This window comes from Xyrauchen texanus, chromosome 32 (genome assembly GCF_025860055.1).
Source record: "Xyrauchen texanus isolate HMW12.3.18 chromosome 32, RBS_HiC_50CHRs, whole genome shotgun sequence".
Taxonomy (NCBI): Eukaryota; Metazoa; Chordata; class Actinopteri; order Cypriniformes; family Catostomidae; genus Xyrauchen; species Xyrauchen texanus.
In genome coordinates, this window is record NC_068307.1 from 17,570,881 (window position 1) to 17,591,834 (window position 20,954).

Here is a 20,954-nt window from a genome sequence, read left to right on the forward strand (position 1 = left end):
TATTTCAATGTTAAGTGTGTTTTTGAGGTAGACCTCAAGCAAAACACAGGATTGAACTGTAAAACCCGTTGGGATTTAATAAAAGTTTAGAGGTTTTAATTACATGGCCCATGTATTTATAGTCTATTTTATTCATTCTCTCTCGTGCTGTTCTCCTAATGATACCATTACCGCCTCTCCCGCGCTTCTTTGGGTGTGAACGAAATGACATCCCCGCCTTTCCCCCCTCCTCTCCTGAGCAGAGTATCACATTCACACAGTAACTCCATAGATCACTCCTCATAAACCATCCTGCACAAAAAAACAATAAAGGACATTAAAGAAGAGACCAGAAAACAAGGCGAGCAATGCTATCTTTTGACAATGCCTCATCACCACCTCTGAGAGTGAAGCAGGATGAATTTCATCTTCTACAGATTCTTGGCATACTTTTATTTGGGATCGCAAATTTTCCTTCTCCATACCCTGTTCATCCAGCCCGTTCGCTCTCACCCGCAGCCCTGTCACATCCTTGCGCAGATAGGACACACCGTGCGCCTGGGTGCCCTCCTGCCTTCCCGCCAGCCGGTCCGGGTGCGGGCGGCTCTCAACCGCGCCCTCAGCGGTCTCGCCGAAAGCGGGAACAACTTTCTTCCGTACAACTTGAGCATGGAAGTGGTGGTTCGGGAATCCACGAGCGGAGACCCAGAGTCGCTCTTCAGGTGTGTGTGTCAGGATATAGTGGTCCAGGGGGTCTCGGCTGTGCTCGCCTTCCCGCAGACCCAGGAGGAAATTGTACAAATGGAATTTATGTCCTCTTTTTTGGAAATTCCTTTTATAAGCATCATTGAGCACGGAGAACCTCTCAGAACTCAGGTAAAACGTTTAATTTGAGCCTATTCGACATTAACTTTTAATGTATGTGCTGATTACTAGTTTAGTTTTTCAATGCGCAATTACGCATGCACCTGTGACGCCTTTAATGCGCAAACCTAAGCTACATGACTTGCATACATGTTCATTAGCTCCAAAGACACTTGAATTATATATCTTTTTAGTTTTATAAATGTCGATTTTATATAAAACATAAATTTTATAGATTAAATCGGAGCCATTACGCATTGTTGACAGGTGCGCTTTTTCTTGCATCCACGATTCTGTGATCTTTTGGAGCAAACATAACGCTTATGTTAAGATAAAAGTAAAATTCCATATTATGCAAGCCGATAGCTAACAATACAGCCTTCTTTCTGATTGCTGATTAAGGATGTATGTTTTCACATGGGTTGTTTGTCCTTGACCAAACAAAATTTGGCCACAGAAGTGTTCTGGATTCTTCAGACTGGTCAGCAATCATACAAAATAATAAGATTAAAGAACCAATTATTTTACGAGGAAGATATCCACAGAGCTATGAGATTCAGAGGACACAAGAGGAATCCCTAAATATTTAATGCTTATTTGGGGTTAATCATCAAATCAAGGTCCTTGTATAACATTTTACATAAAACCAACTAATTAACCACCATGCCCTCAATTTACAGGCAACCCAAAATGACTTAAAGCCCACCCCCCCACACTCTTTTTGATGTCAGTGGAGATTCTTTTCCCTTTATTTATCGAGTTTTGGCTTTACTCTGAGAAGGCAGATTAATGTGACAAGCTGATCTTTCCTTCAGGTCACAATAGATCTCCTCAGCTTGTGTGCTTGGACTCTTGGGTAGTGCACCTGGTCCATAAGCGAGAATATTTCTCTGACAGATGTGTTCTCTCGGGTCAAAATATTTTACTTTGCATTAGCTCAGTCAGGTATGTCATACACTGACATGGTTTCAAAGACTTGAGTGCGCCTCTTCTGTTCATGATTGTCAAATGATATGTTCTGGTTCAAATTCTGGAGTTAATGATATGGCGCTGAACACATTAGGTGGTTAAAATGGCATTTCAGCTTGTTTTTGACAGCAGCTGTATAAATGATTGTTTGAAATAATTGTATTTATCCTTTTTGTTTATTGGCATGTTTGAATCTGAATTGTTGACTACATTCATTGACATATTTAACATGTAGTTTAACACAGAATGATGTTAAACACAGATAAAGTTAAACTTGAGTAGATATTCTGTACCTGTCTCGGCTGTAGAGGTTGACTTCATGTGTTGAAAGGTTTGGCATGCGCCACTAGCCGAAAAGGTACTTAAAGAAATTAAAAGAGAGGAAAATACTGTAAATCTTACAGTCAGCTGGGGAAATATATACATTTGTGTTTAATGTCCATCTATTAAAATCACTTCAGTGGTCTGCAAAAAATCTAGCTGCGTGTAATTTTTGTAATCCTTTTCTAATTATTCCTTTTAAATTGAAAAGCTTTTATCTCTGGTTTAGAGCACACCAAGGCCATTGTTTGGCTTTAAAGTAACAGCTTAAGAAAATGGCACAGACCACTGCTGGTTGAGTGATTGCAGACAGGCTCTCAAACACGTTTGAGTCATGATGCTGACATAAAACAACAGTCAGGAGATCAGACATTGACAAATATCATCTCACAGTGCAAGCTGTAAACCTTTTTCTATTTCTTCCTGCAATCTGCCAATCAGGTTAAAAGCTCAGTGTGCGCTGCTCTAGCTTGTGACATTGCTCAAGCAAAAAGAAAGGTTGGGTTATAATAAGGGCTTTGGGAACTGGTTGCTGCTGTACTGCTTATGGGACGCTATGGAGCTCTGAGACTCTTGGATCCTGCTTCTCTTGATCTGCTAATATTGCTGTTGAAGGAATATGTGTTCTTCAGCATTCTGCCTTTTCTCTTGTGCTCTGTTTATCAGTTGTCTGAGTTGCAGAGCTCCATGTGGAGATGTACACAAGGCTCCCAGTATTTTTTTTCTTCTCTCTCATTGTGTGTTATTCTCACAGTTTGCTTTGTGGAGATGTCAGGAAAATTTAAGCAAAATGCAGCATTGCATTCAGAAGGTTTTGGCTTCAAAGGTTTCAATCAAAAGGACATTTATGTTACATTCAAGCTATGCTTGTATGAACTTAATTAAAACAACACATTTTCTTCTCAATCTCTAATTTGCAGTCAAATTTAAAAGAATGAATGGAGGGAGTGTCATAAAATGACAGGGAAACCCAGTACTTGGACCCGAAACCCAAAAATCTTTATTAAGTACAGTTGAATGTGTTGAGCTGTAATAATGTCATGCTTTAGAACTATGATTTACATAATAAATAAGGGCTTGTTGTGCCTTCACGCTGCTGAAATATCCTGAGACAAGCAACCCACATTTGAAACTCTTGTATTATCCTGAATTAAAATAGAACTAATAAAAGTTTTGCTTTATTTTATCACAGTTTATCAAAATACCATAACATTGATTGCAATCCTTTAGGAGAATTCTTAAACTGGCTAAACTATGTGCTTAGTACAGTACATATTTTGCTGTGAATTTATAATAGCAGAAAAGATTAAGTACTTTCTACATTGAATATGTTTAAGTGTGAAGTTGAAAATAGTAAGTACATTCTATATTTGTACTCAATTGAATCATGCTCTATCTTATTAATAAATAATGATTTATTATTTCTATCTTTACATTGTGTAATCATGTATCAAACCTAAAGTAGAAATTCTTGTCATATTTATTTACTGATTTGTGTCAATTTTTCTTAACTTTTCAAAGCTGGTGTTTCCAGCTTGCACCGGCCTGAATAATGAATGTGTTTGCATGGTTTCACTGTTTGCAAGTTTGTTTACACTATTTTTACAGTTGATTTTGTTTGTTATGTTTGATAACATCTTGTTTTGTAAAGTCTGAAGTTAATTTTCTACTCAAAATTGCCAGTTCACGATAAAAAAATTAGCTGTTGATTGTTAACAAAGTGTTCAGGTCTTCGTGCGCACATTTATATTGTGATTTTATCAGCAGTAAAGCAAAATTATGTTGTCTATGAAATTTAATGTAGCATGCATTAAGCTTCCCTCTGTAAGGCATCTGTGTGTCATGGTACATGACTAAGAGTGTTAAAAAAAAGCATGGCTTTATTCAGTGCTACATTGCTTAAGTATGCTGAAGAAAATGTACTTGAAACAGAGTAAACTTTACTTGATAATTCATAGTTAAAGCCACCAAGAATTGTGTGTACCCTTTACTTGAAAGTGTGGTCTGTTAAATGTACAAGCAATTTCTGAGTGGAATTTGTTTCCTAGGTTTTTTTAACTAATCTCCAATTAAAAGATTTTTCAGTGTAGTGTTCAAGTTTGATTAGAAAACAATTTTGCATCAAACCAAAACTCTTTAAATATTTTACGCTGTTCCTCACTGTGTTGTAAAAGATCTCATAGTTTGCTAAACATAAATTATGTGGGATTTTAAAGGTCACCTATGGGCAACACTGATGCACTGTGGACTACTGTTTGCAGTAGTTTACTTTAAATGTCAAGCTGTGACAACAGTGTCCAGCAGTGTGATGTGTTATACTTTATCTAAAACTATTTAACAACATTAAAAAAATTACATTTAGGTAACATTTTACAATAAGTTTCCTTTTTCTTTTCTTCTCCCCTTTTCTCCCAAATTTGGTATGCTCAATTCCAAATGTGCTCTATGTCCTCGTGGTGGCGGAGGACGAATCTCAGTTGCCTCCATGTCTGAGACCGTCAATCCGCGCATCTTATCACGTGGCTTGTTGAGCACATTACTGCGGAGAGCTAGCGCGTGTGGAGGCTTCACGCTATACACCGCAGCATCCACACACAACTCATCACGTGGCCCACTGAGTGCGAGAACCACATTATAGTGACCACGATGAGGTTAACCCAACGTGACTCTACACACCCTAGCAGGACCCCATAAGGTTCCATTTAAATACAGAAAGTATCATGAACAAACAATGAACAATACATTTGTTACATTATGTATTAATCTTTGTTAATATTAGTTAATAAAAATACAATTGTTAATTGTTAGTACATGTTAGTAAATAGTGCATTAACTAATGTTAACTCATACAAAATTTGATTTAAAAATGTATTAGTATATGTTGAAAGTAACATTAACTAAGATGAATAAGTGCTTAATAAGAATTGTTCAATGTTAGTTCATGTTAATTAATGTTGTTAACTAATGTTAACAAATGGAACCTTATTGCAAAGTGTTATCAATTTTGTGTAATTATTACACATGTTGTTTTTATGGCCTCATATGTATACTATATGAAATAATTGTACTTATGTCAGAAAAATCTGACATTTGCATGAGTTAAGTTAAATGAGTTAAGTTGGTTAATGTTACAAATATGCTTATTTGATTAGTGACCTCTAAATAGTGCAGAATCTTTATTATTTCTTATTCATTTTACATGATTCTATGTCTTTTTGATTAAAACATTTGTAAATCGTTAAATGTTTTGTTTATGTCCTGGTTTTTAATTCCACATGTTAAATGGGCTATCAGTCTTTTGGACCACACTGTATTTCTTCTTATTGTATTTATTTATATAAAGAAACCTAACTTAAGAATCACTAAGAGAACGCCTCTTTTAAAGTAATGAAATGCTTTGAGTTTTGCTGATTGTTAGCTAAACACAAATGTAAATAGAATTTGCTGCAATAACATTGCAAGGTGAACATTTAAGCGGCCAATAGGCTACTTATTATCTCACAAAGTACACAATGGTTTCTTGTCTTTGAGCATGAAGATGCACTTTGCTGCTGTTCTTACATCTTGTTGAAAAAGTCTGCAATTGTTTCATGTGAAAAGATCCATAAATATAACTACTGTGCAACAGTTAACATTCAAGCTGTGTCAGACTCTGACTATATTGTTTTGTCCTATTCAATGCTTTTCCTCAACCTTCCCTGTTCAAAGAAATGGAAGCGCAGCGTAGGTCTTGCAGGAAGACTAGCAGCTGTACATCATCACATCATTAGCTGGGTAATTCCTAGCCAATCGCATGTAAGCCAATGCTTTATAAGTCTGCTCACAATCTATCACATTGCTGTTTCAGTATGCTAACACGGCAACCTCCACCACCCCACCAGCACCAGTTGAGCCCTGTTCCGCATGGGGGTAGGCTCCTTGCCCCTGCCTCCTATCTCCGGCAGGACATGACGGTTCCGGGTACAACTCCCTCGGACCGCCGGACGGGGCCTACGCCAAAGAGAGAGACATTACTTTCTGTTTTAAATTTATCAAATAAATGGCATCTTAAACTTCACTGCGTGTCTTCCGGATAGAAATATCTTCCATGCATTGTTTGGCAATTAAATGGATTAAAATCTGGGCTAAAACAATAGTTGCAGGTTCGGTCCCAGGCAGAGGTGAATCTCATGAACTACCAAACTACTGTAATTAATGAGATCACAAACTTGCTCTGCCATCATGGTGACATTGTAATAGGTATTTAACCTCATACTGGTCCTCTCCCTGGGATTGCTACACTCTTGCGCTTTTTAGATGCTGCTGTTTATCATGGTGCCACGATAATGAGTGAAGTTGTTCTGAAGAATCTGTTGCTTTTGGTAGAAGATAGTTTCATATAGCCACACCTTTGACTGGACTACATCACGTATGGTCCTTACTGCAGCTTATTCTGGCCAAGAAGCAATTATTTAGACAGCAAGAGACTGCCTGACTGACATCTACACTGACCAACCACAGTTTGTTTTTATTTTACCTGTCATTTAGGAGCAAGTTAATCTGACATGTATTATGGGTGAGTAAAAATATAGATTTTACGATGCATCATGATGTTCATATGAACGATCTAGATATTGATTCTTAAATCCCAAGATTGATCTTTTACTCTATGCACAACAAAAGTCCTGGCACAACCCTTTACTAAAATGAGAGGAAATCACTCCCATTAACAACCAAATGTGTATGACTTAAATGTATATATTTGTCAACTGGCTGGTAAATGTTTAAATTTCACTCACCAGTAATTGTGGTGGAGTATTCAACAGCGAGATCCTTTCTCTGCATGTTGAGAGGAAAAGTTGTTCTGTGTAATGTGTGTCCAAAGACAAGATCCACACACCCATTTGTAAATGAATAATGTCTCTTTTAAAACCTTATTTGTTTTCTACAGTCAAAAAAAAAAAAATCAAATAATGTATTCTAATCATGCATGGCACATATAAAATAAAGCCACTCAAGTCTCTCTCATTAACATGTGCATTTTATTTAATTTTTTAAAATGAGTGCATAGATAAGAAGACAGAGTGAGTCTGCTTCTGTTACGATTCCTTGTTGTCTGCCCCGTGTTTCTCGTGTCACCTCTTATGAACTACAATTCCCGGCCCTCATCACTGCCAGCTTTCAATCATTGTTCTCACCTGTTTGTCATTTGATCTTCATTACCCCTCTGAATTTAAGCCCGGTTGTTTGTTCAGTCTCTGTCGATCGTTGTTTGTGGATGTCTGAAGTAGATGTTACCTTGTTCACCCATTTCGTGTACCCTTGGATGTTTTTATGTTTTGGTTTCATTTTCCCATCGTGGACGTTTCCTTTGTTCCAATTTTGTTTGTTTTCACTTTGATCAATAAAGAGTCTGCGTTTAGATCCTCACTCCTTGTCTGCCTCCTCCTGCTAAACGTAACAGCTTCACTGATGGAGTTGGGAGGGTCATTCCACCAACAAGGTACAATGAAACCGAATGTCCGGGAAAGTGTTTTGGTGCCTCTTTTTTTTTTTTTTGACAAGGTGCTCAATAGCCAACCGCAGGCTTCTGGTGGGAACATATCTGCAGAAGTGATTTTAGGAATGCTGGAGCAGACCCAGTGACTTTTCTGTATGCCAGCATCAGAGCCTTGAATTTGATATGTGCAAAAACCAGCAGCCAGTGAAGAGAGACAAGGAGTGATGTAACATGCGCTTTCTTTTGTTCGTTGAAGCTGCATTCTGGATCATTTTCAGGGGTCTAATTGTGCATGCAGGGAGGCCTGCAATGAGAGCATTACAGTAATCCAGTCTTGTTATGACAAGTGACTGAACAAGAAGAGGAAGGGTCTTGTTTTCCTGATATTGCAGAGTGTAAATCTACATGATCGTGCAGTCTTTGAGATGTGGTCTATAACATTTTGTCGGTTATCGATGTTTACCCCTACATTTTTGACCGTTTTGGAAGGCAGAAATGTAGCTGCACCCAGCTGAATGGTGATGATGTGTTCAAAAGCTGAGTTGGCTGAAAAAACAAGGAGCTCAGTCTTCGCTGGGTTAAGTTGCAGGTGATGTTCCTTCATCCAGGCTGAGATGTTTGCCAAACAGGCCAAGTTTCGAACAGGCACCATGGAAAATAGAGCCCCATATCTTATTTATTGATTGAATACATGGATTTGTTAATTTTTAAAAAGCCAAAATGTGACCAAAATTATAAAATCTGTATCAATACCCAGCCCTAAAATACATTATACATCAATAATGGACCGGCATAAAAAATAAATATATAAAATAATGCAGCATCACTCTGTATGAACAATTTTACATAAAACTCTGGAAAAATAGAGAAAATATTTCACACTGTGATCAAAATTTTCTGATAATTTATAAGTAATAAATAGAATATTTCAGTCATAACTAAGAAAACAAAGAAGAAGAGACCGTTCAGTTCTTGCTACAAAAGTTTCTCAAACAAAACTCTCTCTCAATAATCGAATGCCACTAACCTTGCAATCTGTGGCAAATTCAGTGCTCCACTGAATCAAATGATCCTATTTCATCCTCAAAAGCGCTCATTGTATCATCCTACCTCGTAAAAATGACAGTTTCCAAGCTCAAAGATTAAAAACATGCATGCCTTTACTTAAAATAAGACAATCAGATTAGAGCATTGAACGGTCTGTGGGCGTTGGCTCTGAGGCTGAAACTAGGTAGGAGATGACTTTACTTTAGACTCTTAAATGGACAAATTAGGTAATATGACACAAATGGATGCCACATTTTTGGATATCACTTGTGGCATGATTTATTAAAAGTTTCTCTTTTCTCACAAGCATTTAACTTTTCAATTAAATATTAAAATATTTTTTATTTGACAGTTTTTTACATTTTACGTAAAATCGTTCAAGTGAGAGCTGCTTTATAACAACACACCACCAAACTTGAATGCTTTAACCTTATTTTCAGTTATAATTGAATAATCTTCAGCCTCTCTCTCTCAATTGACTCCCCAAGTTTCAATATGTGTTGCAATAAATGTAATTAATGACACACAGATCAGCATAGCGCAAAAATCGATAGGAATTTAATCAAAATTCTGAGAGCCACTGGCAGGATGACATGGCGTGTTAAAGAAAGCGGGCTCCGTTTCTTGTTGTTAATGGGATGTATACACTCCCTTCATGACCTTAACACTCAGTGTAAAGAGACAAAACCATGCCTGTATCTCAACATGGACCAGTACAGTCTTTTAGGTATTTCAATAATGTTATCTAGATGGAAGTGATGCATTATCCTCTGTTTATCGATCATCTATCTTCTAGTCTCACATAGCCATTCGTTTGACTATTGACAAAAAAAAAGTCTGGTCAACTTTGTACTTTATTCTGAACGATAATTGTCCAGTTAGACAGGAGAATGAGAATTATTTTATTTTATTTTTTTGAGCTGCCAAAATTTACTTGTTAATGCATGCAAATAATTAATATTGCATAACACATTAATTTATGTTTTAATTAATGCATTTATGATTTTTGAAATTAGATTCTAACATTTTCTTTAGTTCTAAACACTGGTTGGAATTAAATTACCACAGAAGCACTTCAAGTCTTAGCCATTGCCTAAAAGCCATACACATGATACATGGCACTGGAATGCTGTGGAAGGATAGCTTGTTGAATGGATATGATAGGATAAGTGATGTGCCTTCTCCACTTGTACCTGTCTGCTTCCACACATTTCACAGATTATTTATTATACATCCTCCTCAGGAAGTAAGGTCTGTGTTAAGAGCTATTTGTCTCTGGTTAGGAAAGGACAGGCCTCCCTCTGACATAGCTCTTTTATCTCATTTGTATATACTATTTATGTTTATAATAAATTATGTATATTCAAACTTGCCACCTCAAGATCCATTGTGTGACTTGGAATATCACACACATCATATTGACTACATTTTATTATACATTCATGTTTCTCTTTTGTCATTTTTAGAGCTTGACAGCAACTGGTGATTTTCCATTTTTATGTATATCTCTTTTGAGTTCCATGGAAGAGAGCAACCTTTACAAAAAAAAACTTGCCACAAATGTGCAATACATTTCCCCCAAAAAAGTTTTTTTGAACATGCAAATGAACATGTGATTCACTGAAAATGTTTGCCAGAATTTTGCAGCTCTTCACCAGTAGTGGTGAATCTTCAGCAAAGCTTTGGCAATCATTTTAAAACTCTTGATTTTTGTGAGGGAAGTGATGCGGTTTAGAGAAACTTGAAGATGAGTAAATGATGACATAATTTTAATTTGAGTGAATTATTTCTTTCACGAATAACCATTCCTAAAATGCCCATCCATAAAATATAAATGCAAATTTACCATCAGCAAAACTGATATATTTTGTTTGTTATTGAGGCTGCTGTAATGGTGAGGTATTATAAGACTAGACTGGGAATTACAGTCTGCCCTTGACATCCCCATACCAATGCGGTTGCGTAATTTAACTCTACCTGATGCGCTGTCTCCTGTCTGGATCTGTGGCAACTGCTTGCTGTGTTGCAGCGAGGCAGACTTGATGAGCAGTGACTTGATAAGATAAAAATTGAAGGAGTCCCAGAAAGGGAGGCTGTAGAGGTGGAGAGAGATAAGTTATAACAGTGCACAGGTGTTAGACAGTGATAGGCAGCATTGCCTCTTGGGTACAAGTCTTCTCCGAAGATTTCACCCCTGACGTTTGGAAGTGACATTGTGGTGATGGTGGGAATGTTCTGGCCTGCTCTAACTGTATGCTGTCTGAGAGAACCCAAAGGACCAGATAACTGTGATTTACTTAAATTGCCCCTACCACATCAGGGTGTGGAATTAGCATTAATCCTTAAAAGAACATGTGTTTCTTAAATTGTTTGGCTTATCCGTCAAAAGAGCGGTTCCCTCTTGGCAAAACAAAAGCTTATGACAGACAGATTCACCAATTTCATCTTGCACATTTAACCACCAACAGATTGAATTTTTTAAGCATTAAATATCCCATTAAATCTCTTACAAACTCAGTTTTCTGTCCTGTATTTAAAAATAAATTGTATTGCAACCGTATGTTTGAGCAACATATAAAGCCAATAACCCACTTGCTAATTGATTGCATGTGATATCAGGCAGCATGATTTAATGAGAATTATGTAACTGGCAAAATTTTTACAAAATTAAATAACGTGGTTAATTATTTCACATATTTCTGCAGTTTCTAGGTGAAATGTCCACTGAAGGGCGCTAAAAGCACATTTAATGTTCTTCCAAAAATAGGTTTTTAAGGTTAAATCTCTTTGGATTTTTAAATAAATAAAACCCTCTTTAACCGAAACCTGTAACCGAAACCTAACAAATAGTGTAATAAAAAGCATATTGGACTTTTTTATTTATTTTGAAATAAACAAAATTGACCTCCCTACCCTAAATCCAACACCTAAACCTAACCGATAGTGTAATAAAAACAGATGTGAGGTGAACAAGTTAGACATACCTACCATAAACCTAACTGATAATCTTTTAATAAGATTAAATGTGAGCTGAATGACGCAATAGCTTAAGCAGCCACGTTATTTTGTGGCTCACGCGTAGACGCACTTGCTTTTCTGGTTTCGGCCTTCCGTGTTCTAAATTCAACATTAGTCAGGCTATAGTAACCTTGTATAGGTAGTTGGTTATGTAATGCAAGCATTAAAATTAGAGCTGACAAAATGTATGTTTTTATGAGTATGCAATTAATTTAAAATGTTTAACTTAATATTTAATGTTTAATGTTTCTTAAATACAAATTTTCATTTAAGACACTGGAATAGGGCGTAACCTTTTCAATGCATCAGGGGGCATTACCCTGATGTACACACTGCAAACACACAACAGAGATGCTGTTCCATTGATACAGTGATAGAGAAAGGACCTTATACAAAACAAGCCCAGATGGGACTCGTGACTAAAATAAAGTACTTTGCATCCTTTGCAAGTCCAAATTTTACCACTGAAGCTCTTCAAATCGTCTAGGTTACTATTGTAACCTCCATTACATGATGCAGGGTATGAGACGTTGTGTCAAATGAAGCGACACTAGGGGACTTTCTTGAAGGCCTTGGTTACCTCTGAACTTGAGAAAAGCCCAATGAGAAATTGGCAGACAGAATTTACATGTCCCTCCCCCAGACATACGGGTATAAAAGGAGGGAATCCTGCATCTGTTCATTCAGGTTTTGCACTGAGGAGCCGAGAATAAGTTTCAGCCGCTACAGTGGCTCGGTTCAGCATGGTGGCCGGGGGGGACACAACGTCTCGTTCCCTCTATCAGGGAATGGAGGTTACAAGAGTAACCTAGACATTCCCCATCTGTAGTTCACTTGACGTTGTGTCGAATGAAGCGACATTAGGGGTCCCTATTCAATCATGCCATGTGCTGAATCGTGTACGTGAGCTGCTGACGCAAGTGTGGGTAGACAGTTGCGTGCCAACACGAGGGAGGAGTTGCTACAAACACGGTGACCAGGGGGCAGAGGGGACTGCCCAAGGGAGACACGGGTCCGCCGGTAGGGGGACCACAGAAAATACACACAGGGGGATTAATCCATGAAGGCCCATCCTGTGGAGCCCCTATTCCAGAACAGAGTAATTAGTACCTGTAGTGGGTCTGGTCGGGGAATTCCTCCACTTAATTTGCGGACCAGAGGTTTAGGGAGGAAGGACATCCAGGGAGCTTGAGTTTAGTGGACTCTCCTGGGCAAAAGAGTGCACGTAATCAACTCAGTGGAGGGGAATGGTGCTATGTGCAAGCGGAACACCCGGTCAGATGTTCTGTATTCCCGAGTTCTACATGCTCAGACCTGAGAGAACACGGGACAAGACTGACTCAACCCTTAGATTGTAAAATCTTGTAAAGGTATTGGGTGTTGCCCAGCCATTGGCCAATGCCCATGAGGCTGCAACACTTCTCGTCGAAGTGTGCTCGAACCCGCAAGGGGGCTCTGCGTGCGGTCCACATAAGTACGCAAAGCACACACCAGACAAGGCAATGATAAGGCTGGGTCTGCCTCCTCCCGGGGCAGCACTTGCATGTTCTCTACCTGATCCCTGAAGGGGTCACAAGAACCTTGAGCACGTAGCCCGGTCGAGGTCTTAGGACGGCATGGGTGTCTGCCAGACAGAGAACACTTGCAGGTCCCCAACCCTCTTGATGGAAGCAAGCATGATCAGGAGGTCCGTCTTCAAGGAGAGGGCTTTGAGCCCAACTGATTCTTCTCTCTGGAGGCCTGAAAGGACCGCGGAGAGATCCCATGAGGGGAACAGGCATGGCCTGAGAGGGTTCAGTCTCCGGGCGCCTCTAAGGAACCTGATGATCAGATCGTGCTTCCCTAGGGACTTACCGTCCACTGCATCATGGTGAGCCGTTATAGCGGCTACATAAACCCTCAAGGTGGAGGGTGACAGCCTCCTCTCTAGCCTCTCCTGCAGAAATGAGAGCACTGACCCAACCAAGCATTTCTGCAGTTCTTCAGATCAGAAAGAACACCAATTTGTGAACAAGCGCCACTTCAGGGCATAAAGTTGCCTTGTAGAGGGAGCTCTGGCTTGGTTGATTGTGTCTACTACAGCACGTGGTAGGCCACTTAGATCTTCTGCATCCCATCCAGGGGCTAGACATGGAGGTTCTAAAGGTCTGGGCGCAGATGCCAGAGGGTGCCCCGTCCCTGAGAAAGAAAGTCCTCCTTCAGGGGAATTCGCCAGGGAGGGGCTGTCGTGAGGAGCGTGAGATCCAAGAACCAAGTCCATGTGGGCCACTAGAGTGACTTGTTCCTTGTCCTCCCTGACCTTGCACAGCACCTGTGCAAGTAGGCTCACTGGGGAAATGTGTACTTACACAGCCCCCGGGGCCAGCTGTGTGCCAATGCATCTTTTCCAGGGCAGCCTCCGCTAGGGAGTATCAGAGCGTGCAGTGGGAAATCTCTTGGGAAGCAAACAGGTCTACCTGTGCTTTGCCGAACTGCGCGTCCGCTGCCGTGTTGAGGTTGCCCGGGATATGAGTGGCGCGCAATGCTGTTGATTTAATTATGCGAGTCGCTGATGGCTCCAAAGGAGGAGATGGCCTTGGCAATTTATGTACGCTATCGTGGTGGTGCTGTCTGAGCGAATCAAGATGTGCTTGCCCTGAAGTAGCGGGAGAAAACTCAGCAGGGCAAGAATTACAGGCAGCAACTCTAGGCAGTTGATGTGCCAACCCAGCCAGGGCTCCGTCCAGTAGCTGCGTGCCCATTGCACATGTGCCCCAACCCTGTTTGGAGGCATCTGTGGTGACCAGAACGCGTCGGGACACCAGCTGTAGGGGTACTCCTGTCCGCAGAAACCGAGGTCTGTCCTGGGGTTGAAAGTCTGCCGGCAAGCTGGGGTGATGAATACACAGTATGTGCCACGGCTCCATGCCCATCTCGGGACTCGAGTCTGAAGCCAGTGCTGAAGCGACCACCACAGAGGATGCCATATGCCCCAGGAGCCTCTGGAATTGTTTTAGTGTAACTGTGCCTGGCTTGAACAAGGTGAGGCATTTCAGCACCAACTGGATGCTCGTTGGTGAGATACGCTGTTATTGAGATTGAGTATAACTCCATGCCAAGAAAAGAGATGCTCTGAACTGGGGCGAGCTTGCTCTTTTCCCAGTTGACCTGAAGACCTAGACGGCTGAGGTGCCTGAGCACCATGCCAATTTGTGCGCACAGTAACTCTCTTGAGTGGGCTAGGATGAGCCATTCTTCGATGTAGTTGAGTATGCAGATGCCCACTTCCCTTAGCAGGGGACATTCGTGAAGACGCGAGGGGACAGGGACAGGCTGAAGGGGAGGACCTTGTACTGATAAGCCTGGCTGTCGAACGCGTACCGTAGGAAGGGTTGGTGTCGAGGCAAGATAGAGACATGGAAGTACGCGTCCTTCAGGTCTACCACTTTGAATCAATCCTGATGCCGGACGCATTTTAGAATGTGTTTTTGCATGAGCATCTTGAACGGGAGTTTGTGCAAGGCCTGGCTGAAAACACGACCAGTCCAGGATTGGTCGTAAGCTGCCGCCTTTCTTGGGTACGATGAAGGAAGGGCTGTAGAAACGTCTTCATCTCGGCTGGAGGGACAGGCTATATCACGTCTTTGAGTAAAAGGGTCGCGATCTCCACACGTATGGTGTTTGCGTCTTCACTGTGCACCGAGGTAAAATGGACGGCGGTGAAATGGGGCGGGGGCCTTACCTACTGGATCGCATAGCCGAGTCGGATTGTCCTGGCCAGCCAGCGCGACGGGTTGGGAAGTGAAAGCCACGCCTTCAAGCTCCATGCGAGGGGCGCTAAGGGGACCATAATTTTTTTATGTACCTGGCGGTGCGGAGCAGCGGGGCAGAGCAGGTAGTGTTGCATCGGGAGGCAAATGTGCATCCCGAGGCTTTGGTGCTGAGAGAAGACTCAAAGCACTTACCTTGCTACACACAAGTGGCAGGGGGCGGGTTAGTGACTGAGGAGGAGGTCCTGTGTAGGTGTCCTATGGACTCATCAGAACCTGCCGGCCGGGGGACAGCAGTCGTGGGTCCGGAGGCGAGGGGTCCACATCCTTGGTGCCGGGACTGCCAGAGTGTGGCACCAGGTTGCCATGAGAACGGCATTTGGAAGGAGCGACTCGAGGGACGGCTGGAGTAACATTCCTTTTTAGGACATTGCCATGGTAAAGTTCTCGCAGTGAGAACAAGAACCATCCACAAACGCTGCCTCAGTGTGATCACGGCCCAGACACACGAGGCAGCGTCTATGACCGTCAGGAGCAGAGAGATATCGACTGCATCCAGGAACAACACAGGGGTGGAAGGGCATCTTTAAAAAGGACGTTCAAGCCTGCTGTGTGTGCTCTTTTAGAGAAATAAAAGTTTCTCCTTTAGAAGCGCTGTCAAAGCGCCCAGGGGCAAAGCTGCACTGGCATGCAGAGAAGGAGAAAGCCGCTGATACGCGCTGTAGATCCAACAGCAACGCTCTGCTGAGTTGAGTGGAACAGAAGTGATCTCAGCTCGCTGATCACACAACCGCTCAGCTCCAAAGAAGAAATCTGAATGAACATATGCACGATTTCCTTTTATACACGTATGTCCGGGGGAGGGACATGCAAATTCTGTCAGCCAATTTCTCATTGGCCTTTTCTCAAGTTCAGAGGTAACTGAGGCCTTCAACAAAGTTCCCTAGTGTCGCTTCATTCGACACAACGTCGAAAAAGTATAACAAGATGTTGACAGTTTTCAGAATGGCATACTACCATACTAATCTTTTTTTTTTTTTTTCTACTTTTCCTTGTCTTTTTCTTAGAGCAAAATATGGAAATACAACAAAATAAATACAAGATAAACAAACCAATAAACCAAAAACAAACAAAACACATATTGCATGATATTATGTGAAGTGTAGGTGTGAGGTTGTGTTGTGTTGTTTGTGTGTGTGTGTGTGTGTGTGTGTGTGTGTGTGTGTGTGTGTGTGTGTGTGTGTGTGTGTGTGTGTGTGTGTGTGTTTGTGTGTACATCTCTATTCAGTATGTACTGAAGAAAAGAAAAAAGTTTATTTAAAAATATATCAATATATACACATACCATACTAATCTTACTATTTCTTTTATTCATAGATATGACAGAAGCAGTAAGAGTAGTATGGGTAGAATGCCACTTCATCCACTTTCTGCAGCTCTTTTCATGTGGAGTTAAAAGTGGCCCTGAAGTGAATCATGTGAACTCCATATCCAAAATGGATAACCACAGCCTTCCGGCAGATTCATATTGTGGAGGATAAGGGTTTAAGAGATACACCACAATGCTAGGGTGTTTTGTGTGGTTGCCAGGGTGTTGCTATGCAGTTGCTAAGGTGTGCTGTGTTACACATCAAATTTTACACCTAAAGAATTATTTGTTTTAATATAATATGTTTTTTTATTTTTTATGCCATGCCAGTCAAATGAAACTCATTTTATCTCTGTTTTCCCTTTATTATCAGACACTTTCGGTTGGGTAATAATTTAATCACATAAGTTTGCCTGTGAATATGGTACTTCTGCAATCACAACTTGCCACTGTGTAATGCTTCATCTGCACCGTACCAGTATAAAGTCCATAAACATAAATACTAAATTATTTAGTACAACTTTTAAGTCCACCTTTAAGTCTATCCAGCCCATTTTGCAGGTACTTTTAATCTAAAGCATGTTACACTATGTATGAACACTCATGAAGTGATGCCCCACAAACATCCCTAATACATAGTATTCCAAAAACAGAATGTTTAATGAGTAGGATGTCCGAATCCACAGTATTCATTAAACAGAAGGCGAACAATACCTGGATGACCTACTGCATCTGCCAATATTCTGAAGTGCCATCTACTGGACACTTTACTATCATATACTTTCCCTTCTTTTTTGTCAGTGGTATAGGAAACATTAAAGTCCTTGTGGTTATATTCTACTTAAGAGTAAATTATTTCCGCGGTTGTTGTTACAATGTCATGCGTTCTGGTCACAGGACAATACCCACGTTGCTGGATGCTGTATGTCAAGGTCTGGTCACAAGACAATGCCCACATTGCTGGATGGTGTATGTAAATTAATGTATTTATACCTAAAGAATGTACTTTACCCTATTAATGGTGGAGAAGTAAGTTATCTATCAAATGCAGTACATACTCTGAAAGTATGCAAATCCAGATGCAGCAATATTGTAACTTCTTAGTAATAATATAATGGGACTAAGAACTTAAGCATTATTAGAGCTTGTGTACTGAAGGATATGTTTTCTATGTGAAACCTTTATTTATAATTATAAACAGGTCATCTGTGATTTCATGTACTGATTTGGACAGGATTGACATCTCTGTAGTTATTACTAAAGGGGGAGTATCTATTGCCTTAATGTAGGCGTTAGTGAAATATATTTGCAGCAGGACAAAATTCATTGAAACAAACATCTATGTGATATATGTGATATAATAACAGTACGTAGTTTATAATTAAGGGAATGATTAAATTAAGGTGTGGATCATACCTAATGCTGAAACTACAGAGGCATTTCTGAGTAGTCTAATTAGAACACATGGTATTTCAGCAGTAGTTAAACCACGAAATGCTATTTTTTGTGCTGTCATTTGATTAAAATATGTAATCGCGATTAATCGCATATTCTGTTCTTAGTTAATCTTGATTAATCGCAGATTTTGAAAGTGCTGAAATTTGACTCTAAAAATACTGCTTTTCCTATGAAAATGCATTTATTTCTATCTTAGGAAAGAAAACCTCTAGATTACGGATGTAACCTACATTCCCTGATGGAGGGAACGAGACGTTGTGTCGGAGTATGGCGTTATATATGTGCCTCATTCCTGAGCGAGTAATTGTAAGTTTTGAGCACAGAGAACTATATTTTGCAAGCACATTGCATTATATTTTGAACAGAAATTAACAATCGCAAATAAAAAAATCGTTTGAGCAAAGAAAAAACGATTCCGTGCTCAATAAATGTATTTGCTATTATCCATATTAACGTGCAATAATAACCCTCTCACGCAGTTTACTCAGGTGCTCTCACAAATTTATTCTCTGCGCTCTGTCAAGTCCCTCTCTCTCTCTCTCGCTCAACCTCTTAATTCTGTGCGCGCTCAACTCTTCAGACACACGCGCGCTCAACTCTTCACACGCGCGCGCTCAACTCTTGACACGCGCGCGCTCAACTCTTGACACGCGCGCGCTCAACTCTTGACACACGCGCGCGCTCAACTCTTGACACACACGCGCGCTCAACTTGCAACAGCGTTACAAGTGTGCCACAAAATCAACCAATCGGAAAAGTAAAGGTCAATTGTGATTGGCTGTTGGTCTCCAATCACCACGCAGCACAAAGAAGACGAAAAATTTATTTTATGGATAGATGTCTTCTCTAGCCACCATCAAACATGACAGAGTCAAATGGTGAAAACTGCAACAATATGCCACAACGTCAGGTGAGTTAGTAATTTCTAGTTTTATGATGTTATGGTTTTCTATGCCTTTGATGAAACCCTGCTATTATCTCACGAGGCGTATTGCATTCACTTGAGAAAAAAAAATCTACTCTGTTTTTCTGAATTAACGACTTAATTATCTCAGAATTACGAGATAATTTTTCATTAAAAAAAATATTTTGTTCTGTTTTTCTGAATTAATGAGATCTAAGTAGTGAGTAGGAGTTTGGCATGTTGGCCGTGCACTGCGGTAAAGCGGACGCCCAGCGAAGGGGGGCGGGGGCCTGGCAAACTGAATTGTGTAACCGAGTCGGATGGTCCGGGCCAGCCAGCGATACGGGTTGGGAAGTGAGAGCCACGCATCCAATCTCCATTCAAGGGGCACCAAAGGGACGAGTATTTTTGATGTACCCGGCAAGGCTTCGCAGCGCCGTCGGGAGGCGAGGACTCGTCCTGAGGCTCTGGTGCTGAGAAAAGACTCGAAGCACTTACCTTGCTCCGCACATCTGGCAGGTGACTGAGGAGGAGGTCCTGTAATGGCGTCCTCTGGACTCGTCAGAACCGGCCGGCCGGGGAACAGTCGTGGGGGGGACGGGATTTTCCGGTCCAACCTCGCACTCACGGTACCCGGGGAAGCATATCAGACCTCTGTGCATCAGGCTCAGACTGGGCGCGCAGACCCGAAGGTGGCGGCGCAGACGAGTCATCAACATCAGACGCCGCTGTAACGCTCTCCGATGCAGCGGTGATTATCGTCATCCAATCCCGGGAGCTCAAGGGACCGGCAGGCCGGCCGTGAAGCGAGCCGCACTCATCCCGCAGCAGATGGGAGCAAGTAAGCTTGCTGGGGAGGCGGGTGGTTCGTGGGGATTTACCTGGCGAACAGGCCCGTCATTGTCCCCAAATCGTCTTCATCACCCACGGCGCCTGCCTCATAACAAAAGAAAGCCCCGACCGCAATGCTGCCACAGCTATGTTCTCGCACTGAGAACATAACCTTATTGGAGAGAAAACGGTCATCCCGAGCTCGGACGGAAGCCAGCAAGCACCCCAGGAGGCGGGAGGTTCGCAGGGATTTACCTGGCAAACACAGCCTGTCTTTGTCCCCAAATAGCCTTCATCGCCTGTGGCGCCTGCCCCAATCCCGTGGGAAAGAGACGAGGTGCGTGGGGCGGCTGAAGTGGCTTTCTCTCATGACAAAAGAAAGCATACGACCGCAATGCTGTCATGGCTATGTTCTCGCCCTGAAAACATAGGCCATTCATAAAAACGCTGCCTGTGTGTAATCGCAACCCAGGTATGCCAGGCAGCTTTTATGACCGTAGGAGGTGGGGAGAAATCAACTGCATCCAGAAACTACACAGAGGAGGAAACACGTCTTTAAAAAGACGTGTCCTGAAAAGGACGTTCAACACCGCTTTGTATTGCTTTTTTAGAGCAAATCACTCTCTTAAACAACTCTATTAGAGTTTGGGTTTCTGCACTGTCGAAGCGCCCAGGGGCAATTGCACTGCCGTGCAAGAAGGAGAAAATCACTGCTGTAATGCGCCCTCAATCCAACAGCATGCAGAGCGTCAGAGGAATACTGGAACTGGTGTGATCTCACGTGAACAGCATGCACAACCATCGGCTCCGAAGAAAATTTCTGAATGAACTCTAGTTTTGTCTCACCTTTATTCCCGTATGTCCGGGGCGGAGTATGCAAATACTGACTACCAACTTCTCATTGGCCTTTTTTCATGGATCAGAGGTATATTCGGTGCTCAAGAGAGACCCCTAGTGTCGCATCTA

General features: G+C 41.4%; 1 protein-coding gene across 1 annotated transcript in view; it reads left to right on the forward strand.

Moving 5' to 3' along the window:
- Positions 1–396: 396 nt before the first annotated feature.
- Positions 397–20,954, forward strand: part of grin3bb (glutamate receptor, ionotropic, N-methyl-D-aspartate 3Bb) — a 142,067-nt gene continuing 121,509 nt past the window's right edge. Inside the window, 1 exon segment of the mRNA XM_052101232.1 lies at positions 397–855. Coding sequence (XP_051957192.1) covers positions 397–855 — 459 coding nt within the window.